The 25,179-nt window shown below is 38.6% G+C and overlaps 1 protein-coding gene across 11 annotated transcripts in view; it reads left to right on the top strand.

Annotated features, from left to right (window-relative positions):
• The window catches only part of TBC1D5 (TBC1 domain family member 5), a 487,219-nt gene that overhangs the window by 351,035 nt on the left and 111,005 nt on the right, over nucleotides 1-25,179 (top strand). For all 11 annotated transcript variants that reach the window (XM_039523970.1, XM_039523969.1, XM_039523966.1 and 8 more), the window contains one exon: nucleotides 10,427-10,533. In XM_039523970.1, the coding sequence (XP_039379904.1) occupies nucleotides 10,427-10,533 (107 nt within the window). The remainder of the gene's footprint in view (nucleotides 1-10,426; nucleotides 10,534-25,179) is intronic.

Raw genomic sequence — 25,179 nt, 5'->3', positions numbered from 1 at the left:
CATTTTGTTCTTATTTTGGAGTGTCTTATTCCCCACATATCATATTTTTACAAGTTCTGTGGTTCATCAATCCCTAATAGAGAAGAGTCACTCTTCTGTCAAATGCTTATTTATTTCCAACTATTCAGAACCTGATCTTTGAGATGTTACAGACCCTGAACTGTAGGAAAATTAGACCTTTTGTGTGCACCCACATCAGTTTTTCCGCACAGCGTTTATAAAGATCTTTAGTATGCAATCATGTTACAGACTCATATGAGTTGAACATTCCATACTATTTAAAATACCTAGATACAAAGGGAGACCCTTTAACTGACTTCTTGATATAATCAGTTGGATTGAGCTGGTTCATTAAGTTAATCAAACAGGTGGTTTTTCTGAGACTGCCATTTTGTTCTCCAGTATGTTAAGATCTAGTCCTTCTGGTTGCTAAGAAAACCTTCAGAATGTTAGCTGAGTATAAATTGCCTGAGATGGGCTACAGACTGGAACTATAGTACTGAAAGATGTGAACTGCCCCTAATTCTATAACTCAACCATAGTTAAGATGGAGACTAGTTTACTATTTAGCAGCCCATTTGTCTAAGTGCTCTAAAATCCACATATTTACTTGGATTCTCTTGAAATTTGCTGTGCCTCATGGGAATCCAGGATAGTTGTCCAAATTTGAGATTGTTTAATCCAATGGTTCATGAGTTACAGCCCCCTCTTTAAAAAGCAAAACAAAAAAAACCATGTGTAATCAAAATTTTACAGTTTTTAACTTCTATTTGCACTCATCTGGGGAGCAAACTCTAGCTTGATTTTTACCTAACAACTCAGAATAGATCTCAGTGAGTGCCTTGCACCCATTATTCCTTTTGAAGAAGTATTATTTTAAATGTTTATTCAGGGTAAAATTTGGACCTACAATGTGGCTAGGGTCAAGATGCTTGCACATATGTAGCAGGACTGAGGCTCGTTGAAAGCTCGAGTGTTTGCAGATAGCCAGATATCAGAATAAGTTGATATGCTAAGTAAGATGGCTACTTGAACCTGAGCAGCACCATGTGCATCCTACCTGTGGCTGCTTTCTGAGAATGTGTTTTGTGCACGTTAGTTGCTCTCTGGATGCTTTCTGCAGAACTTGCTTCTGGAAATTTTGCCCTGTGAACAAAGTTTCTGGTTTAAGAGTCAATACATCAGAGCTCTCCAAAATCCACATGCATACTCCGATTTTACTTTAGAAGTATCATCAAGGAAAATAACATTAATTAAATAGAAGGAAGATGAAGGACACTAGTCCACAGCAGCATTAAGGTAATGTAGTCATGCCATATTCTCCTCACCCATTTTCTGAACCAATGGGATTGAATGTGACCAAACCAAAGCAAGTAGCTGTACCTCTCATCCCGTTCAGCATGGTCAAAGTGGTTGCTGAGCATCCGGAAAGTATCCATAATGGAAAACTCTGTTTGAAGGACAGGTATTAGGTTGATATTGACTGTGATGCCAGGATACTGTGATCAGTCAAAACAGTAATTTGTTTATCTTGAAAAATAAACACAGAAAACAAATTTCAGCATTCTAAAATAACAAACCCCAGATAACATTTTCCCCACAAACTGCTATAAAATAATCAAATAGTGCAGAAACTATGAGAACATTGAAAAATGGTGCTCTAACCCCAAAGACAGAATTTTTTAGACCTCTTTTCACCTCTATTAAAATGGAAATGCTGGTGTCTCCTTAACTGTGCCCCTGCTACTGCCCTGCAACTTTAATCCTACCTTCTTGGAGTGATCTCCCAGCTTGCCTTGACAGACATCATAGCACTCTGTCCTTCCAGATGGAGCACTTTGGGGATGCAGCATAAGAATATAGCAGGAGAAACTGTCAGACCTTGTCCTCGCTAAGGCAAAAGTCACATTTAGAGCAGACTGAATAAGCGTCATCTCCCCTATTCTTGACTGCCCCAGAGTTCCTAGATGTCACTACCTGTTGACCTTTGTCCGAAGGATTTCCTCTGGAACATTATGTATCTCTGACCTGTAGTGCACTGACATCAAGTATGCTACCAGATTTCTCTGAATCCCCATAGCAAGAATAGACTATTGTGTTTCTTTACTTATACAACACACAAAAATGAGTGGTCCACGATCCCTTTGAGAGCAGATGCACCTCTCCTTATATCACAGTGTGATCTGTGGCAAACTGCTACAAAGTAATCCCTGCACCAGTCAATACAGCTGTCCCTAGCACAGTGAAGGGCAGTTGGAGTGCATAAAAAAAGAGAGAATACAGTTCTGTGGGACTCAACATTCCCATATAAAATGGCACATATACACCTCTACCCCGATACAACGCTGTCCTCGGGAGCCAAAAAATCTTACCATGTTATAGGTGAAACCGCGTTACAGCGAACTTGCTTTGATCCGCCAGATTGTGCACACACACCCCCCGCCCAGAGCACTGCTTTACCGCGTTATAGCCGAATTCGTGTTATATCGGGTCGCGTTATATCAAGATAGAGGTGTACTTAATCATGCCTCATGTCTGCTTATTGTCAGACAGGCTGGGCTAAAACATATTTCTATATATGCTCAGTGGCCTTTGCCATGTCCAGGGGGCAGAGTTAAGGTTACAGGGCAGGGCTGGTATGCAGTTTAACTTGGTATTATCTGGTTTTCAGAAGGTTAAGTATAGGTGCACTTGATGTTCTGGAAGGGTACAAGAAATAGATAGTCAACTGTAACTATTAAGGAAGTTTTTGGGCAGTGAATTTATTTCAATATTGTGGTATCTACCAGGCCTAATGATGATTTAAATGTTAACATTAACCATTTTGCTGCTGATCAAAGCATGTAAGAAAAGATAGATATGACTGTACTCTGAAGATCTGCACAATCTAGTGTTTGACATTTCATTTTGAAACCAAGAGTGTGTGGTGCTTAGGAGATACCACCACTTACAGTTTTTCCCAAGCTGACCCATGGAGCCAGTAAGTCAAGGGGAAGAGGAGATAAACCCAGGGTGGTATCCAACCCCTACTAATAGGGAGCTGTCCCAAATAGCTAGGCTAGTGTCTAAGCACCACCAATGGAAGCCAACACCAAGGACCACAGCAGGGTATCTGAGCCCCACTGAGACTGATCCAAAACCAGGAAAGCTGTGGGGGTATCTGTGCCCCACTAAGAGGGCATCAAGCCCATGTTGCTCAACAGACAGCCTGAGTCTTAAAATATGTTTAAAAGCTATTGCATCTATCCTCGCTTCAACAAGAACGTTGACTATGTTTTGCTAGGGAATATGATCATCCTGTCTCAGTCGAGTTCAGTTTCTGAAAAAGGGGCAGTGGTATCCAGAGGTTCTACAGCAGGGGTCGGCAACCTTTCAGAAGTGGTGTTCCTAGTCTTCATTTATACATTTTAATTTAAGGCTTCGCGTGCCAGTATACATTTTCACGTTTTTTAGAAGGTCTCTCTATAAGTATATATTATATAACCAAACTACTGTTACATGTAAAGTAAACAGTGTTTTCACAATGTTTTAGAAACTTTATTTAAAATTTAATTAAAATGCAGATCTTATCAGTTTAGTATGATCCTTGCCCTTGCTTTTCCTTGCTGAGTTTTCCAGTGTCTGGCACGTATTTGTATACTTTAAGCTGCACACAGGCTTCTGAGTGATCAGTTGTTAACCAGCTGGCAGGAGGTCAGTGGCTGGAACCCCAGATTGGCAGCTGAGGTGAGTGGAGCTGGCAGCTAGTAGGGCTGAGCAGGGCCAGAGGCCTGGACCCTGTCTGGGAGGGGGCCTGCGCTGGAACTCCAACTGGAAGCAAGGTGAGTGGGCTGCGGTGGGGACCCAGGCTGGCAAAGGGCCAGCAGCCGGAACCCCAGAGCAGCAACTGAGCAGCTCAGCCTGCCGCCCCTCTGGGGTTCCGGCTGCCAGCCTGGGGTTCCTTCACCCAGGCCAGCAGCGGGCACTGAGTGGGGCCAACAGTGGGGACCCAATAGCGTCTGAGCCCGCCGCTGCTCTGGGGTTCCGGCCGCCGGCTCCTGCCAGCCGGGGTCTCAGCCCGCTGCCAGCCTGGGGGTTTTCATAGATTCATAGATTCTAGGACTGGAAGGGGCCTCAAGAGGTCATCGAGTCCAGTCCGCTGCCCTCATGGCAGGACCAAATACTGTCTAGACCATCCCTGGTAGACATTTATCTAACCTACTCTTAAATAACTCTAGAGATGGAGATTCCACAACCTCCCTAGGCAATTTATTCCAGTGTTTAACCATCCTGACAGTTAGGAACTTTTTCGTAATGTCCAACCTAAACCTCCCTTGCTGCAGTTTAAGCCCATTGCTTCTTGCTCTATTCTTAGAGGCTAAGGTGAACAAGTTTTCTCCCTCCTCCTTATGACACCCTTTTAGATACCTGAAAACTGCTATCATGTCCCCTCTCAGTCTTCTCTTTTCCATACTAAACAAACCCAATTCTTTCAGCCTTCCTTCATAGGTCATGTTCTCAAGACCTTTAATCATTCTTGTTGCTCTTCTCTGGACCCTCTCTTTCTTGAAATGCGGTGCCCAGAACTGGACACAATACTCCAGCTGAGGCCTAACCAGCGCAGAGTAGAGCGGAAGAATGACTTCTCATGTCTTGCTCACAGCACATCTGTCCTTCACCCAGGCCAGCAGCGGGCGCTGAGTGGGACCCGCGGTGGGACCCCGGCTGGCAGGAGCTGGCGGCAGAAACCCCAGAGCGATGGCAGGCTGAGCAGCTCAGCCCGCACCGCGTGCCATCAAAAATTGGCTCACATGCTGTAGGTTGCCGACCCTTGTTCTAGAGCATCCAGTGTCACTACTGTTACTCTAATAGGTATGTTGATGAAAAGCCCTGATGCACAACCAAAGGAAATTCACGCACAAACATGCTTGTGAGTCAGATTTAATAGTCCTGGTGACAACTTTTTCTCAGAAGGAAAGAGATGTGCATCTGGTGTTACCTCTTTGTCAGGAAGGCCTGTATGCTCCGAAACACAACTAACAGTGTGTCCAGACAACACAGAATTGTTAACCTGTATTTATTCTGATACAACTACCTACAGAAGGTCTGCCAAGTTGAATTAATCAAGGCTCTCCTTCTTGAAGATGAGGTTTAGTATGTCTTTCAGAAGGTTCCAGCTGGTTCTGTAAAAGGCTGCTAAAGAGATAAAGGACGTCACAGAAACCATCAAAGTGTTTAGAGGACGGTGTGTCTACTTTCCTCTGGAGCCATTGAGACAGATCACTATCACTCAAATAAGGCAGTTTTCATAAAGACAAGATGCTGCATTCCGTAGTGAACAGAATTTCCAGAAGCCATAAACCACACAACAAAAACCATCTCTGACAGTTTAATATTATCTATATTTTCTCATGCTGAAGAATGCTCAACATCTGGCAGTTTTTCTCTTTTTGCTTTTTTCAGGTACTGATCGTCGGAAAACTTTTTCTCTCCTTGCTTAATATTTAGGATACAGGTTGCAATTCTTTCTACAGCGTATCTAATTGTTATCTAATTTTGCATTTTGCAGCTCCTACTCCGCATGCTTGGGAAGGCTGTAAAATATGTAAACACAAGTAAATTTGCCCTTTCAGGAAAATTCAAACATATTTTGCAAGCAGTCATAAAAATGTAAAAATATTTCCAGTTCGTAGACTAGCGAATTCTTGTCCCACTCAAATAATGATGTCCTGCAGAAACTTTTGCTCTTTGTCCCAGAACCCTGCTTTCAAATGAATGCTGTCCTTTAAACTAAACTGAATAGGAAAACAGATGAAATTAAAACTTGCAGGCCTTATGTTAAAGTATTTTACTAGTCAAACCAATGCTGCTAGTTCAGACAAAATCCAGATAAGAAAAAGTTTTATAGTGCGAGTTTAACTTTATTAATTTCAATGCATTGAATTCTTATCTGCCTCCCCAAATTTTTTCAACAATGTTCAACTCTTCTCCCAAGGTGGTTCGTCCTTGCCTTTTTATGGAGACTTCCCAGGTGATTCTCTCTAAGTCAAGGGGAGTTCGATTGGGTTATAAAGTAGGAAGCTTTTAAAAAATCTATTCTGAAGGAGTTCATTTGAATTAGACTGGAAGTGGCAAAAGTAATAGCCACTTTTTATAACTTTAAGATTATGTACAGTTGCAGCTTTGTTTGACAAATTGTATCATATAATGGAAACAATTCAGTACAAGGACCAACCATTATAGAAAGGCTAACAAATTGCTCATTCCAAATACTAATATTGGATTTCCTAATATCCAAAGATTGTCATGATGGGTTATTTTATGCATCAGAGAAATATTTACCATAAGGAAAAATCTTTCCTTTTCTTTTTTCCTAAAGCTGCCCTCTCAACTAGAGGGTTAGCTCCCTCCTGGACAGAACAGCCAAAAAAAAGCCTGTGGCAAACATCTGCCAGACCATCTTTCTGGATGTCTTTCATTATATTTCAAAAGACTGTACAAGTGCCATTGCATGCTACTGTGCTTGGTTATCCCTAAGACTGTCTTTTCTGCCTCTTGTCACAGACATTTCTAGATTTTCCCTCATCTGGGATATGCCATCCTCTCATGTGTAGTAACACAGAGAATTGGAGGAACCAGGAAGCAAGATTATCTCTGAGTTAGCTGTTTCTCCTTTCTGGAACAAAGCTTCTGTATTACAATATACTATATACTTTCCTCCATATTGGGGAGACCCTTCTTTCTCAGTACTTATTTTTATCCTTGTGAAAAGTTAGCTTTTCCACAACACACTACGATTATTTCTGTTACTTGCTGGTGGGTCTTAGAGGCATTCCAAAACTTTGCAAGTCTCTCTAGAAACTATTTCAACTTATTTTTCACAAAAGAAAATAGGATCAATTCTTGTTTTTACTTTTTTCCTATCTACCGAATTTGAATTTTTTTTCCCTGAGGAAAGTTTGCCGTCATCATCCAGACAAAAGTATAGTGTATTTCTACTATTGTGTTTAGTTTTTAAGCTGTTCCATATTTGGCAGTGTTTCACTTTGTGCTTCTTTTCTTTGCATGATTTTACCTTTCTTGCTTTTGCCTTTGAAATGTTATTTTACTTGACTACTACTTCAGTTTCCCAAGAAACTCTTCATAAGCGGTAGTGTTGTTTAGTGGGTAAATAAGAGGATTGTGAAACCGAACTCCTAGGTTTTATTCCTGGCTATCCCATTGGCTTGCTGTGTAGTCTCAGGGAAGTCACATAATCCTTCTCTGTTAACCCTTCTTTTAAACACTTATTAGAGTAATTTTTTTTACTGTGCCTCATTGGCATATCTTAGTTGATATTACAGATCGCCTGAAGTCTGTTGATGATGTATATTTCATGGCAAAGGCAAATTGATGAGGGTTTTGAAAAAAAGTAAATCCATGCTACCACAATGACCAGCTGAGATGGAAATTGGATAGTTCTTGTAATGGGGACATGGACTTTGGCATTTCCTCCCGATGTTACTCCTGATCAAACACTCTTTTATGGAAATGTTACTGTTACCTACCCTGATATGATAATGAATTCTAACAGCTTGGTCTTGATAAGCTGAGCAGGTAAGAAATATGGTGATACTTCTCTGGACAGTAGGGAGAGGCTGTCAGGTTGACCAGGGAATTATCACAGAGGGACTAGATTTGTAGGTATGTAAGGGGTTCTTTTCTTCTGCTTGTAAATTAAGGGGAATATACCTCATTGGGATTTACAAAGTTTTCAGATGAGGTTTGCTAGGCAAACCATTTCTTTTGTTTCAATATCATTTTCTCCCTACTTTTAATAAATCTTTTTTAAGAAGACCACAGTTGTATAGGATAACTCACACCCTTGGCCCCAAAGAAACATGAACCCATCAGTCTCTCTAAGGAGAGGAGCTGACGGGAATTTCAGCAACCTAACTTTTTATTCAGAGTCTTAGTCAGACGGGGCCCGGGCAGAGATGTTCTCTCCCATAAAGATGTCTCGCAAAAGACTGGAGGCAATTGAGTACAAGGGGAGAGCCTAACGACCAAGGAGAGGATGTGAGTGAGTGTGGGATGGGGGTGAATGACAAAGGCACTTCCAGATCCATGTATGACAGGCCCTATACTATATAAATGAAAAGTATTTATACTGCTGAAGAGCCTACCTTTCTATTCTATTCTAGATCAGTTTTTATACGGCTCTCATCACAGTAATGTCTAAGCACCTTCCAGTAGTGCACATCTGTCATGTGTTGTTTGTTCTCTCATCCTTTCCCCAAAGGAAGAAGCATGTGCAGTGAACTGTCTTTTGGTAGGGTTTTTGTGTTGAAGACCCAAATGTACCTATTTCTATGCGCTTACATTGGAGAAGGCAAGATCAGAGAAATGTGCCTTGCACTTGGCATAGAAATAGGTGAGGTCTGTGATGGTCCTTAGTTCCTGGGGGATTTCATTCCACAGTCTCAGGCTGCCTTTGGAGAAAGTTTTGTCTCAGTGAGTTGAGCTTTATTCTTCCCTTGAGATAAGGTTTGATTTTGAAATTTAGCTTGCTTTTTTTTATAATGCTTTCAATGACATTTAAAGCTTTACTGTAATTCTCTTATAGTTAGAAATACCAGTTTTATCAGTGTTTGAATCTTCATCATTTAAATAAATTTGGGTTTTTTTTCTATTTACTCATTTTCTCCAGTACCTAAAAAAACAAAACAGAACAAAAAAAAAAAGCTGAGGGGGAAAAAGGAGCAAAAAAATTTACCTCCAAGTCCCCAAGAAAGAAAAAGAAAGAAAGAAAGAAGATAGTTAATACCTTTTAAATTACAAAATAGAAGACAGGCTGGCATGTTCAAATGGAAATACTTTAGTTTAAATGTCTATACTTTATAGAAGCATTTAGAATTTACTATCCATTTTCAGCATTTTTATTTCCTCTAATAAAATAAAAAGTATCCTAATCATAACTGCTGTACAGTGTATTTAAATCTGATTTAAAGATGATAATTTGATTGGTTATATAATATGTGGTAGTTGCATTATACTCGGCTGAAAGAACTCTGACTGAGACTATTGTACTTGTGTTCATTATGCTAGCTTTGTGACTTCAAGAAGAAAAAACAGGTATCTGAATGTGAGCAAGAAAAACAAAAGGATAGAAAAAGAACAGGCAGAACAGATAAAGAATGAGTAGGATAAGTGAGTGCTTTACAAATGAAAGCAGATGTATGAAATTACAAGCTGTCGGATCAGCAACGGAAATGAAGATGATAAAGTGGTTCCCTACGCAGATTATAATTATTCATTTTGCCCAGTCCTGCATCTTTTCCCCATAATTCTCTTGGGGGGAGGGAGGGGTACAGGAGGAGATGAGGTTTACTCACATGAAAGAAAAAAAATCAGATGGTAAGTCTGCATGGTCACAAAACAATAATTTATTTTGGCTTTTTTATTGTATCAGAATAACTTTGTATGTTCTGCAAGGATATTTTCTCACTTAGGATTCTGACTGGTAAAGTTCTGAAAACAGTAAAGTTTCTTTACAATTTATTTACAATTAATGTTGTTGGAGGCAGTCTGTATGGTGCACAGTATAAGCATCATTAATAGGCACTGCTTTGACAGCTGTAGCAGATGGATTGCCTGAATTTAAACAGAGCAAAAGAAATGAAGTAGTTTACATAGACCTGCCTGAAAAGATGTGTTTAATAATTGCACTCATAATTAGGTTGATTTGCCAAAAAAGAGAGAGAGCAAGCAAACAACTACACGGTGAACTTAGGTTAGAATGGAAATGTACACATCTATTTACAATGGGGGATGAACTTCAGGCAAAAAAAGTCTGTTCAAGTCACAAAATTCTAAGAGGTATGTTAAAAGTATTTAAAAGTAAAAGCAAGAATTCAGAATCCTTAGCTGTTGCTCAGGATTTTCAGGCATTTCTCTGGGATTCTCCAACAGGTAAATGTAGGAACATGAACAGCAGAGACCCAAATATTACACAGACTAATGTTAAATGAGGTCTTATCAAAAATAGATTTTTAATTAATCTAAAGAGAACAAAAAGTGATAGATATCTGTTTAATAATATCTATTTGAAGGGTATACAGAGTATTTTAGTAAAGAATAGTTGTGGGGGAAAGTGTTTCTTCATGAAAGAGAACATAACTAATTGCATAGTAAACCTCGGGGTGCCCCACTGAAGTGAATGGGAGCTTTAACATTGACGTCCATGGGCACAGGGTCAAGCCCACACAACACATAAGGCTTGATTCTGTAACCTCTTCCTTGTGTTAAGCAAAACTTGAGTTCAGAGGGTCTGTTTGTACTCATCATGAGGGAAGTGCTGCTAAATCTGCCCATGATGGGTGTGTAGAAAAAAATATTTCCTTTAGAAGACCAAAATATGTGTGTGTATATTCCCCTCTTTTTATTTTTATTAATTTTTATTTTTTAGTGATCTCAAGTAATTATCAGACCTGTTTGGGACTTCTGATGCATTATCCACCTATAGGAGATGTACACTCACTCATCCTAAGAGCACTGTTTCTCAGAGATCCAAAGGTAAGATACCCATTGCTAAATATTACCAGTACTGGAAATAAACCTCTTTAATAAAACATTCCAAGTGGCCTACATTGGGGGAGGAGGGCGGCAGGGAAGGGAAACGGGGACTTTTTCAAAGAGCTACTTCTGGAAAATTGCCACATTCTTCCTTATTGACTACTCATGGGGAGAATTGTCTGGTGAAATTAGATTATGGTTCCCCCAGGTTTTAAGTGGTCATCTTCATCTTCTGCCCTTGTGCTAAGCAAACAGCTCCAGAAAGTCAAATAACTACCCAGTAAAGGTTTTCCCCACTTGTCAGTAGTTCATACTTGTCAGTAGTTCATATTCTTCACAGAGGACCACATGCCAAAGTATACTTACAAGGCTATGGTAAAATATATTTATATTTAAAGTGTAGGGTAACGTAAACTGTCTAGAAGTCTTAGCACAATTTCCTAGTAGACTTTTGTACATGTGATTTATTAATTCTGCAAGCTAACCATAGCTGCGCCTAGGGGGTCAGTAGCATCCAAATGTAGTAGGATGTCATTTTTTAATTAAAAATGAGATCCACTCGTAGTCTTCAAAGTTTCACGCATATTTTATTTCCCCTTTTAAAGTGTGTTCTTGTTTTACTAATGTAATGTTTCTGACATCAGTAAAATTACTGATCTACACGTTTTTTAAAAAAAAGAACAGTCTGCAGCTTTAGAACTAATCTTATATTTAAAATAAAGTATTTGAGTTAATGCTGTGGATGACAGTCTTCTCGGTATCCTTAGCAGTTCTCAGAAGTTGTGCTGCCAGCTTTAGGATTGTCTGAGCATGTCATATCACTAGGCTGCCAATGGACAGTCTAAGATAGCTTCCTTCAAGTCACCTCTGAATAGAAGAATTTCTGCACTTTTATCAGTTGGTGACTGTCTTCTGCAAAATGTCATTCGATTCTGACATGTATTCTTTTATAGATTAAGAAAAATTGTCTCCTTGTTTCAGTGTCAGTTTTCTGCAGAAATCTGTGTCCTCACAGCTGCTTGCCTCATTCCTCTTGTGCATAGATTTCTTTCAAGATGAGAAGTAAAATCCGTCATCTCCCTGATGCTTAAGAAAGTTTGTAATATTAAGTTTGTTTTTTTAAGATTTAGGCAGCAGACTGTGAAATCAAACTATTCAGCATTTACATTCTTGCCTTCTCTTTTCAAAACAAAGCAGAAATATTTTTAAAGGGAAGATGTTGAGGGGAGGGGGAAGAAATTGTGCTAAGCCATCAAACTGAATCTGGCACATGTTGTTTAATTCAGCAAAAAGAATATGTTGGTACATGAGACTAATTTAATAATGATTAAAAATTCTCAAGCTGCCCTGTGTGTCAGCTCAGGCAATGTGTGTATAGATCTTCCTACTAGCAGATGGGGCCAACCTCCCACTCCCTGACTTCTTGCTCAATTGTTTTCCTGTCTCCAGCAGATGGAAGCTGACAAGCTAAAGACAAGGTCCACCCATTCTGAGCCTCATGAGACTTCAGTTTCATGCTAAACATCCTCATGCGTGCTTTTGAGGTGGTGGTGTGTAGGGTGCACGTAGCTCTGCGTTGGAGTGAAAAGCAGGGTGTGTCCATCTTGCAGTGTTTAGCTCCATGTCACAATGAAAGGATCTGGCAAGGGGAAGTAGCAGGGAAAGGCTCCAACAGCGGGGAGATGCCAGAGCCTTTCCCCTCTGCTGGAATCTTTCCTTGCTGTGTAGGAAGGCTCCGGCAGTGGGGAAGCAACGTGACCCTCACTGCTAAAAATAGTAGTGTAGACATGGGAGGCAGTACTTGAGTATGTAGAGAGCTATGAAAGGTGTAGACCTTAAGATTCTGGCATTGTCTTTACTCACCGTCTAAACTGTGCCTAACCGTGCCTCACTATCTGGACTGCTCTTTATACTCATGCTAGGGGGGCATGCAGTGTATGTACTCTTCATGCCGCTGTAAGTGTAGAAATAGCCTAAGAGAGGTCTGAACATATTTCTTACCTTACCTTTCAAGTAGTCCTCTGTTCAGTGAGAAATGAAAATGAGCCTTTCATCCCTAATTGTATTACCATGCGGATAAGGATAATTAAGACAATTAATTAATTAATTAAGACCATTCCCCATTTTCTACGCAAGATGATTTCCCCCACTACTTGTCACAAAGTGATCCTCCTCTTTTTGTCTGTCCTCACAAACACAAATGAAAAGTGCCTTCACATCCACTGTATGGCTGTGCTTGTCTACCTGAACAAAACTCTGGAAGTTAGAAAGCAGATCTTCCCAGAGATGATGATGATGGTGGATTATTATTATTTTGATATATGCAATCCGGTGAAGCCAAGCCACAGCATTCTTATCAACAATGTTCAAGGCCCTAAGACCTCCAGAAAGTTGAGTCATTTTGCAGTCCTCAACAAAGTATGAGAATGAAGAGCCCTAAGAAGGGCTTAATAGCCTCTCAGACGACATTGGCTTGCTGGTTTTAAGACTGCAAAATGACTCACGAGAGAGGGGATATATACTCCCTTTACCTGTTCCTTATTTTCCCTAGACAAACTTTAAGGTTCATCTCTGTGTCCTTAAGCACATGTGAGTTAAACCCAGTTTCTAAATGAGTTGGGATTCGTTAGTAGTGGTTTGAATTCTGTGCTGTGGAAGACTTACATATTAAATATTGTATAAGTCCATCATAATTGCCTTGGAATGAAAGAAAAGAACGAAAAGAAAGGAGTTCTGTGGTTGTTACGCAAGGATGTATGCATCTATATCTGCAGCCTTTTGGGTCACAGAAACTCCAGAAGTCTGTATGGGGCTGCGTGCTAGTACACATGGGAGAATTAAAATGTCCTCTCTGCTGCAGGTGTAACAATAGTTCGATTCTTCCTTTCTCCCTGAGGGGAGAGGCAAAGAGAGGCTAGACGGCTCTACAGAGTAGTGTAACCTGGAAGCTATGACTAGCACATTCAGTACTTGCTGACTTCTCTACCCCTTAAGGCTTCCTGTGTACTTCCCATTAGGAACATTAGATGCAGAAGGAATATTACAGTGGTTTCCAACCTTTTTGTCTGGTGGGCGCCAGACGAAGGACCGTGGCGGCGGTCGAGCATCTGCCGAAATGCTGCCGAATTTCGACAGCGACGCCTCTTGATGACGCCGCTTGTCAGCGGCAAGCGGCGTCATCGAGAGGCGTCGGCAGCATTTTGGCGGATGCTCGACCGCTGGCCAGGACGTGGGCACATTTAGATGTTGCCCGCGGGCACTGCGTTGGGTACCCCTGGCATATTAGGTTCAATGCAATTTGCCTCCCCTGAGCTAGGGCAGGTTCCCTATAAGGTTTCTTCCGAGGCTTTCTATGGTTTTAATTGTGCCGTTCCACGGAGCTTCCACTGTACTCTATGGGCAATTGTTCATGGTCCAGTATGATTTGTTTCACATAGCAAGTGCACTCGGTGTCCTGTAAACATGTAAGGGAGACCTGGTCTCTATCCGTCGAAGCTTGAAATCTCAGCTGGACAGACAGTTAAGTTCAGAAGTGTAGTGGGAGGAGCAGGGTTTCAGCTTGAAAACAGTGTAGGTTCTTTATTAATATGTATTTCTTTGGGAAGTTATCCTTGAAAGATAGCTAAATGCCAAAGAATCTCACTCTTGAGGAGTTCTTCTTGCGGTCTAGACAAAACTGTAGAAAATATTATGTGGGGAACAATCTTGCCATAGCCTCTGGGGAATGGAGTAGATGGACCTAACTAATGTGGCTTTTCCAGCTCTGGATCTATGATTCTGTAGTCAATCTGAATTTGCTTTTTCCTTCATTGCATCCCATTCTTCCTCTTTATACCTCCTGGTATCAATGCCACGTCCTTCCCCTGTTGTCTTGTTGAGGATTGTTGGTAAGGTTTTGGCCTGATGGCCCTCTCACTTTTTGTTGACTGAAATTGATAACTGTCCTTAGTGGAAGAGCCTGGAAGTGTCCTGGAAACAGAGCATACAGCTCTGTAATAGCCAACAAGTTAATGCAACTGCTTCTGAGGGGAAGCACAGAAGACTTCATATTTACAGAGCCACATTTGGGCCTACATAGTGCCCAAAGTGCATTTAATTATCCCCAGTTGGTAAGAAAATCTGGAAATCAAACTTGAAATCTGTGTTGTTGACCCCACTCAGGGCTACACTGGGAACTCACTTAGCAAGATGCTTATTCCGAATTTCCAATTCTTCAGTAAACAGTAATTCTTCTCAATTATATCTACCAATGGGATTTCTATCTAATTAGGCTTTTTCAGAATAGGAAGTTATGTGAAAACTGACTTTATATGTAAAAGTGTGTGTGAAACTGGAGCAATAGTAGGAATTGTTCTTTTAATATACCCAAAGGAATTAATGGTAGGTGTGTCTCTGAATAGAATACCCCAAAAGTACCTAATTTTTTCCCTTTTTTTTTTCCACATCACCACTGTTGGGTAGTGCTGTGAATTTTCAAAGCAAATACTGTTAGATGAAGAAGTAGAGATGTTGAGGGAGAGCAGTCAGAAGAATGTAAAGTGATTAAAAACATAGTTCTAACTAGAGTTGTTCAAATAAAAAAAAATTAAAAAACCCAATTAGAAATAAAAGTCATCGAAAATGTGAACATATTGTGTTCCTTAAATAACCAGATGTTCTCTCCCTCCTGAAGGCAGTCAGGGCTCGGAATAAAAGGTTTAAAACTATTGTTTTAAGTTAACTGTGAATTTTGCAAATCTGTTTTTACCCTTTAGCAAATAAAATTCTAATACAGCAACATAAGCAAAGTAATTTTCATCTTTGGGTATTCTTATTTGTATGGTGTTGTGTGTTGAAGTGTTAACCTTATCACAGTGACTTATTACAAAACTAAAGCACTACATAGAACATTACCATTTTCGATTACATACTAAGAACCTGACAACCATCCTTTGTTCGAGAGCTTACAGTATTTATCCAAAATATTTCTGCAAAATAAAAATTTGTCTGCAAACCTTTTAGCAGGAATGGTTGTATTACTTGCGAGCAAGCTAGTAAGAAATAAGACAGTTTTATTCAACTCTGAAGTGGTACTACTCAATAACAGTCTATTAAAATATCATTTAAAATGTTATATTTGGCTGTTTAAAATTCTTTTTCTATCGCACAAAAAATTCTGGTTGGTCTGATTTTTTTTCAACATATTATTTTAAGAAATTTAGTAACATTTTAAAATAATGGTTTAATATATTAATGGTGAATTACAACTGAATCCCTGCGAAAGTACACATGGCATCTCAAAGATGCTATATTAGATTATAACTGATATTACAGTGACTACCTTAGAAAGTAAGCAATAATATATATTTTTAAGGCCATGATCCTACATATAACTACCAGCTAGAGGAATTTTCATTTCAGCCTTCAACACTCTTCATGATTTGAGCAGTAAATGGCAGGAGAAAAAAATTACATGACTGAGATTGTGAACTGAGCTGTTTGTAGATTATTTTCAGTTGAATTTTCTTCTTAAGTAGCTGCTGCCACATCTCAGAGTTTTCTCTGAGCTGGTTTCATGTGCCTGAAAGACTGTTTAGCTTCACTTTCTTCTTCTTCAGATAAATTCTTTTCTATACACTCATTAGCTGAGGTGTTTCTGAATAGCTGGAACTATTCTTTGAAAGCTGCCGTTATTTCAGAATTGTTTGTTTCAATGTTTGTGAAAGGAGAGGAGCAGGTTTTCGTTTGTTTTGTTGGTTAGTACTGTGTGCAATCTGCCATTAATTACCACTCTTTAATGACCAGATTGTGGCCAATCAGGAGTTAGACTCTTTCAGCATTTGGACATTAGCAACTCATTAATTAATATCTACTCAAGAGGTGGAATTTTGATATCTAGTTTCTAATGGCTAGTTTATCACTTTAGAGTAGTAGCAGCTACAGTTATCTCCCTCCTCCCCAAATAATTCTTTATAATGCTTATAATTTATTTTTAAATAGTGTATGCTGTTCAGCCATGAGTCAGCTGACTCATTTCCACGTGGCTGAAAACTGGGCATTGGCTAATTTTTTTAAGTGCTCTGTGCTGATGGGGAAGGAAGAAAGAAGGATTTTTAAACACTTGATGAGCAGATGACCAGGAGTTTTCTGTGGCTCAAGTCCCAGCCCATCTCAGCTTGCTTCTCTAGTCCTCCTGATACAGTTACCTTACTAGCAGCTAAGGCCAGAAATCAATATTGGGGAGGCAGAAGGCCAGAAGTGAGACAGAAATGAGGTAGGCACCATGGGTGAACTTGTAGGAAAGGCAATCAAGTGGGAAGTGTGAGGTCACCAGTGCACTTGAAAGAGGGCAAGATGTTCTTGCCACTAAGTGATGGGTTTGAGGTAGGGTAAGAAGGCCTGTGTGATTGTGACAGAAAGGGAGGAAGATAGTAGAAAAAACTACTAATGGAGAAGAGGAAGTTAGGAGAAACTAAAGACAAATGAATTTATCTTTAACTTTTCAATGGTAGAACATGGAGAACCCCGATATTTGCCCTTAGTGTGTGAAGCATTAAGATTCCATATATTTCACAAATATATATACATTTTAAGGACCAAAAGTATGAAGGGTACTTCAGCCTCTAGCTTTATACACACAGTAAATTCCTGCCATATTAAAGCATTTATATGGTTAACCACCTGATTTACATATGTAATAAGATAGTTGTAATCTAAATACTATTGTTTGCCTTCCCAGTTATATGTGTTTGCAATTGACTGCCAGCCCCAAATAGGAGGACAATTTTAGGATCACATTTTGAAAACTATAAATATACGTTCATTTTAAAACACAATTGTCTTGAGTTTTCAAGTTCAACTCTTGTGTTGTCTTTCACTATTAGAACAAAGGTGATACAGGCAGCTACTAATTTAATGAAACAGTGTTTGGAATAGCCATATTGTCATAGGCCCGTATAAAAGTAATATATGCACAGTGAGTCAATAGTTACTATTCATTTACATATATTTAATTTAAAACCAACATATCCCAGGCACTTTTTCAAATATTTTGATATATTAAAAAACTAAAGGGTCAGTATTCATAATAAAAAGACTTAGCCATCCTTGCCAAAACTGATCCCGATCTTCCCAAATATGCCAGTCATTTAATCAACCTATCATAACTTAGCCTTCCCTGCCATAGCATCTTATAGATCTCAACCAGTATTTTCAGGAAAAGCCTTGGAAAACAGAGTGCTCATCAATACCATGGATCCTTTGTAGGATCAATACCATGGAACCTCCCCTTTAAGCCAGGGGCCTATTACCTAGAGCACCTGCATCAGTCATCATAACCCTGGTGGTAACACATGAAGTGGAGAGGCAGTTTCTTAGCTAGCTGAATATATTTGTGATAGTATCATTTATATTGTCAATTTCTTCATAACACTTGGATGGGCATCTTAAGTAACTAATAGCATCCAAATATTATGACAATCCACCTTAATCAGCAAGTGTATTTAAATGGAAATGGAGATTTGAGGAACTCAGAGTATCACAGAATAATTCCTGAAATTAGTTGAGAAATTGGGGTGGGTTCAGCGAAGAACCACAAGAATGATTAGAAAGGATTAGAAAACATGCTTTATCGTAGTAGACTCAGAACTCAATCTATTTAGCTTAACAAAGCAAAGGTTAAGGGGTGACTTGATTACAGTCTATAAATATCTACATGGGGAACAAATATATAATAATGGAAATCTAGCTAAGAAAGGCATAATGTGTTCCATGTCTGGAAGTTGAATCTAGCCAAAATCAGACTCTAAATAAGATGTAAATTTTTAATAGTGACAATAATTAACTACTGGAACAATTTACCAAGGTTCATGGTGGATTCTCCATCCCTGACCATTTGTAAATCAAATTGGATGTTTTTTTCTGAAAGAGATGCTCTAGGAATTATTTGAGGGAAGTTCTATGGCCTGTGTGTTGCAACAGATCACACTAGATGATCACAATTATCCCTTCTGGCCTTGGAATCTATGATTTGGAAGCTGCTTTACAAACCATGGTGTGCCTATAGTCAAGTGATATCAAAGCAAGAGTATGGTAGTGTTCCAATAGTAAGGAATTAAGCAACACAATTACTGTGCCATAACTAATTTGCCTGTACTTTATATTTCTATAAAGCAATATATACAATTGCCACATAAAAATCTTGGTGAACTAATGGCTAGTCAAAAGAAACATTACACATGTTGATAAGTTCATGATCCCAAACATTTTTTTAAAAGTCCCTTGAATTTTCTGACTGCTGGGTACCCAGGCAACCTTAATTCTGCCCATATAGAGATACCCTGGCAAAAAAAAGCAGTACCAAGGGGGTATTAAAGGTAGAGATGTGGTGTTTGGGGACATGGGATTATTGGGGAAGAATTGGAGAGGATATAAATAGGTAGGGCAGAAGTTCTTTTTCTGTACTCCACTGTGGTAATGAATCCCTAACCAATGTCAGAGAAGCCCCATCCTCTAATAAGCGAGGTTTCCCTATGGTGAGATAGAAAGACAGGGGAGAAAAAGACTGGCATTAAAGTACCCAAAAATAATTTCATCTCCAAACAGCAAACTGATTTTTAAAGACTGAATCTTTTTCTTCTTTGAACAGGAGAAAACAACAGTAGTAGAGGCAAGAGCAAACCTGATGATGTTTGATTTTTTTTTTTTAAGTAAGAGAGAGAGGAAAATGAAGCACCTTGTAGCTCTTAATTACCTCTTAAAACCTACTGCACGTGAATTTGTTGGGGCTGTTTCTTTCAATTGACTAGTCATCTAAAGCTACTGACCCTGTCCTAAAAAATAACGATATTAGCTATGCAATGATATAATAAACCATATTTAACAATGTTAGAATGAGGTGATTACGGTTCTTCTTGTGTGCAATCTGACAATTCAATTAATCACTTCTATTTTGTGAAGTAGTTTATCAAAAAGTACCACTTAGAACAGTTTCTCTCTAATGAAAACTTCTCCACATCATAATTAACATATTTGACTAAAATTTACAAAACAGAAACTGAGAGTTGTATGAAATGGATTCTGAACTTTTTAATATGTGCAAGAAAGACTACTATACCATGTCTAGTATAGTGTGATAAAATTATAGTGCAGGCTATTTTGACATGAATTCAGATATACTATTGGTATGCTGACACTATTAAATTCAGCATAGCAAATATTAATGTATTAACCATTAGAATATGTACAACTCTTAACTATATTATAGAATATTTCTGTCATCCCATTTTTGACTGGCAGGAAATTTTGGGTGTCAAAAGAAATTGCAAGATACATGTTATCCTTTTCAGCCACTATTTTATGGATAGTTAGGTTTGGAGATTTGAGATGGAGTTTTATTCTTTTAATCTTTTTAAGGAGCAACATTTACCAAAATGTGTCTGCAGCTTCCTGTATTTTCAGGATCCCAAAATGAATAGATCTTCCTGTCCCATGACTCCAAAAACTTAACTTGTCTCCATCCTTCATGGATATAGGCATAAATACCATATTACTTTTATTGCGGTAAGCAGATATGTAGATCTCAGAAGGTGCCTATTCCAGTCCTTTAGGAACCTCTTTCAAATTTTTTACATACCACATTGTATACAGAACACAATAAAATCATCAACTTTGCTCTCCAGATATCATAAATAAGCCAAGTAGCACCTTAAAAATATTTCACCCTCTCCATATATATACAGGCATGAAAGTAACTTAAGGGACTTACTGGTATGCAGGGCCTTGAGCGGCTGGGGAGGCTCAACCGGAAGGAGCGAGGCCTCAACTGGAAGGCAGGGCCTTAAAATCCCTGGGCCCTTTAAATTGCTGCTGGAGCCCTGGGGGTGATTTAAAGGGCCAGGGGCTCCAGCTGCTGCATGGAGCCCAGGGCCCTTTTAAATTGCCAGCCCGGGGAAGCTGCCCCCTGCCAGTACGGTCGGCTGTGTACCGGCTCTTGCTGGCATGCCGTACCGGACCATACCGGCTTACTTTCACCTCTGTATATATGGCATGTGTGTATGTATGCACATACACACAGAGAGAACACATAATGTTGTAGTGTGGAATAGGGTTTTATTGCTGTCAACTTAGAATAGCTGCATTACTCAAAAAGTCATGAGTAAGTTATACAGGTTGTCCAAATGAGTGCCAATAAAACCATAACATGGTGGCTCTTCTGTATATAAAAATGTTATATTTTAAATCTGAAAATTTGGAACATGGGCAAGGTTAGAAGCAAGTCTAGCTGTGTGTTCCACTTGTAAGTTTGGATCTCCCTTTTCTAATGCTGTAAAACTTCTATTTCCTAGCCATGTAAGGTTTTGAGATACCAGGTCATAAATCTGTCATTGGTACCCAGGCTCACTATTTAGTTACTTTACTTCTGAAAACAAGGGTTCAGGGGGAAAAAATGGTGATTAAATTGAAACGCAGATTGAAATTATGTGGTTAAGCAATGTTGTTTATGCAAGATGTGGAATTTACACAGGTTAGAACATTAGCAGAGTATTTTTTCTGTCTGGAATATTGATAAAGGCTGGTTTGGTATGCTTTGATCTGCCTGTTAAAAATATGATGTATTGTAAAAACATAAGTGAAAAAGAGCATCAACTAGTTAGGACAAGGAACTAAAATATGTGTGACCAACATTTTCTTTAATTCAGATAAATGATATTATTTATAAATCTAAATTAACATTTTTACCATTTTTCTTCTTCTCCAGAGAGAGAGAGGGAGAGAGAAGACCATAATGTACAACAGTATGTAATGCAGACCATAATGTAAAATATTTTTCTAGCATTTGAAACTCCCACTCGCCATAGGGATGGCAGGCTTGATATGTAAGGAAACTGGAGTTGGTCATTATTTCTAGTTGGTATGAGTTCAGGGAGTTCTTGTTTTTACCCAGTGAACTGAATTCTTAAATTCTTTTGGGGCATTTTATTTGTTTCAGGAAAAATATTTCCTTGATTTTCCATTCAATCAATTGACATACAATAGTAATTCGTTGTACTTCTATAGCATTGTCTGTAGGCAATTCTCAAAGGTATTTTTATTTTTGACAAGCATTAATTAATTGAAGCCCACAGCATCCCTTTGAGAATGGTAAGTAGGTAGTTTACAGATAAGAAAGCTATAACACAAAGAGGGTTATAGCATATCACTACAAGAACCATTGATAGAGTTTGTCTCCTGACCTCCAGTGTCATGCTGTGGTTAGTAACAATGCTGTACCTCTTCTTTTGATGCAATGTTAGATGTTAATATAGATATGCTACCAAAATATATATTGGCTTATATTTTAATCCATTGGCACTGAACTCGTTTACAGAGAGCAGTGGGGTATGGTGTCCGACAATACTGTAAAATAATAATGCCCCAAACAGTCATTACTATACAACATATAACTTCATTTCTTGCGATCAGGTCTTTTTAAGATGTCTGAAAATTTACTAAAAATGTTGAGCTGTTGTTTGCTATGTGTTTGGCAAATAAGATATAAAGATACAGCTTCTTGGATACATAACAAAGAAAAAGAGTGGAGAGGTTACATTTTCTGGGCACCTAAGCTATTAGGTAGTCATTAATATGCATAGTCAAATTAATTATTGGTGCATAATGGAAAGTGACAGCTGTGGAACTGAACAAACTGTCTTCCTTATCTACATTTTAGTTGTACTTCACTTCTGTTCCCAATCCACATTTTAGCTCTGTATGTATCAATTTTTATTGACGAGTTTCTTGTATTGCATTAGAGAAGGAAAAGGTAAAACCTTCACAGTGAATATGGGATCACAGATTTCCCCAACTTTAATTATAGGCAAATGAAAAGGAAAAAAATTAGCATTTTAATATAGAAATATCTTAGGCTTTAGAAGAATTATGATAAATCTAATGTTGCCTAGTGAACTAAATAAGGATATTACAACAAACTGTCTCCTTAGAAATATTTGTTTAAATAGAGGCTACAATACTTCATCTTTATCTTTTTTGGATAATTATTGCTATTTCAGGCGGTTTCTTGTTCCAGGTTTAAAATACCATTAGTTTTTCAAAAAATTATAATTGGCAGCATTTCTTTGCTATAAAACTACTGGATGGAAAAAAAATTCCAGTTTGCTTGTGAGATAATTATTTTAGTGAGAGTTTTGTTCTATGTGAGATAATTACTTTGGTGAGAGTTTTGTTATGCGTATACAGTTCACTATTTCTGTTTCTTTCTCACTTGGTGGCATTTAGGTTATCTAGTTTCAGTTGCAATCTATTAAGCTAAATCTTTTTCAGTGGTTGAGGTTTTCCCACCTGTCTAGCCTAAAACACCTGCAACATATGTTTGCATAACCCTGCAATGCTTTGCGTTTTGGGCCTTGAGAAATTCTCCCAGAGCTTTTTGCTTATAAACAGCTGAGCAATTCATTTCTCTAATGACGAGTGTTTTTCCCCTGGCATTGAGGCAATAATATGTTCACTAAAATAAGTCTCATTTTTCATCAGAGAGGCACATTAGACATCTTTTTACAGTGCTGTTTCATCTTCTGAACTTTCAGTATCTGGAATATTTAAAAACAAAAACAAAAGGAAGGAGAGGAAAAACTAAATCTTAAATTGTGTTCTGTAGATTTCATCGCCAGCACCTGCGCACACATACTGGAAACCACCACATGCTCACATACTTAAGGCATTAGATTATGGGAGTAAATTAGCTTCCTTGATGTATGGTACAACGATCTTTCTATGGCTTGTATCACTGAAGCTTGCCCCATTATAAGATACTTAACTACATAAATAATTTTATATAATTTTCTTGTTTGACTTTTTTTTAATTACATGATTTGGGTTTAGCAAAACATTTTTCCTTTTTTCCCTACCAGCACCTCAGTCTAGCTCAGGGAACCAGGCAGGCATGTTAGAATTTCTGTGACCACTGATGGTCTAAGCAATCAGATGTTTCACTCAGTTTTATCCGAAATGCTATCTAAAGTTATAACAAAGAGTTTAAAGACATGAAGCAGAACCGTCGCTGGTGTAATTCACTCCATCTAAGCATCTGCCTGATTGGGTGAGATTCTCACCCCTGCTCCCACTCCTTAGCCAGCTAAAATGGCCAAAGGTAAGTGAAGCATCTTTCAAAACTATGGATCTGGACTGGAACAGAAAAAGACAGCACAGATTGTCCTTGGGGACTCCCTTGCAAGCCCTGATGTTAATATATGCATGGAGTGGACCTGGGTGTGGGAGAGGTCTGACTGGGGGTAGGCAGGACCCAGCCCATGATGCTGTGGAGTTTTTGGACAGCACTGCTTTCCCTCAGGCAGGTTGCTATAATTTAGACAGCCCCTCAGGACTGTCTAATTATGCAGAGGCTGTTGCAGTTCTCAGAGTGGCTTAGAATCAAGATGGCACAAGGGTGACTCAAAGCCACAATAGTCACCCACTCCCTCTGGGCTGCAAATTCTGTGCTGTGCTTCTAAGAGATGCAGCACAGAATCCTTCACACATATAGCCCTACTTTACATGCTTGTTACTATAGCTCTGCATAATATTTGCCCCTTTTAAAATCTGTTAATTCAAAATTAAAGCGTTCGTTTGCCTAACATAGGCTATACAGTTATAAAGGAGAGAATTGAAAAGTAATTGAAAAACCCGCAGAAGGTTGTTAAAAGAATGGTATTTACCATTCCCCTACAGGCAGACTATGGATTCCTAGACTCTTCTGGCTAATGTGACATCCCTAGAACATGGTAGTTCTGCATTTCACAGACCTATAGAAAGGCAGGGGAGGAGTTAAATTGTTAATCTTCTTAATGCCCTTTTTATACTTTTTATCAAGGGCAATCAGCACATAGTACTAAGGTTGGGGTGTAGCAGATGTAAAGTATTGATCAAAGTACTTACATTAGTTGGGAAATAAAGGTATGAAAACTTTACTAACAAGTAATTAAACATGTAACTATAACTATACTTAATTTGAATCTACTTGGGGAAAAAGTAAAATTTGGTTATGAATGCTCTGGTCAGTAGATCAGATTAATGTATTCTGTGTGTCCTGAATACACATCTAGTACAGGGGATACACAAAGTTGGGTATGTCTAGGAGAGAAATTAGTTTGAAATTGATAGAGAAAAAATTTCATTTTTCTAGGAGTATTTCTCATTATGAAACTTATGCAATGGATTTTTTTTTAAAAAAATATGAAAAATAGAGAAGGTGCTATCAATAAAATCTGTGTGTCAAAATCTTAATTTCTGTTACTGTCTGTTTGAAATGCAGCTTTCAGAAAATATTGACTATGTTTAGGATAGTACTTTTCAGATATCTGCATGTTAACATGTATGTCAGGTTTTTAAAAATAATAGGATTTTCTTAGAGGATATCTTGCAGTGCTAAAAACCATTTCCAACCATAATCCTCTTGGTTTTTATTGCCTTACATTTTAAATGCTGTTTTTTCAACATCATTTTTTCTGAGGATTGTTCCCCCCCTCCCCTTCCATGTAATAGTACTTTAAACTGCATCTCCCTTTGATACCAGTAAGCCTCACGGGAATTTAAACAGGCCCCACTGAAAGCAATACTTGAGCCTCATTCATGTGTTCAAGTTAGATCATTATTCCTATTAATGGCTTTAAG

Source organism: Mauremys reevesii, linkage group 2 (genome assembly GCF_016161935.1).
Source record: "Mauremys reevesii isolate NIE-2019 linkage group 2, ASM1616193v1, whole genome shotgun sequence".
Classification (NCBI taxonomy): Eukaryota; Metazoa; Chordata; order Testudines; family Geoemydidae; genus Mauremys; species Mauremys reevesii.
Note: the sequence above shows the minus strand (reverse complement) of the source record. Positions and strands in the feature narration are given on the sequence as shown.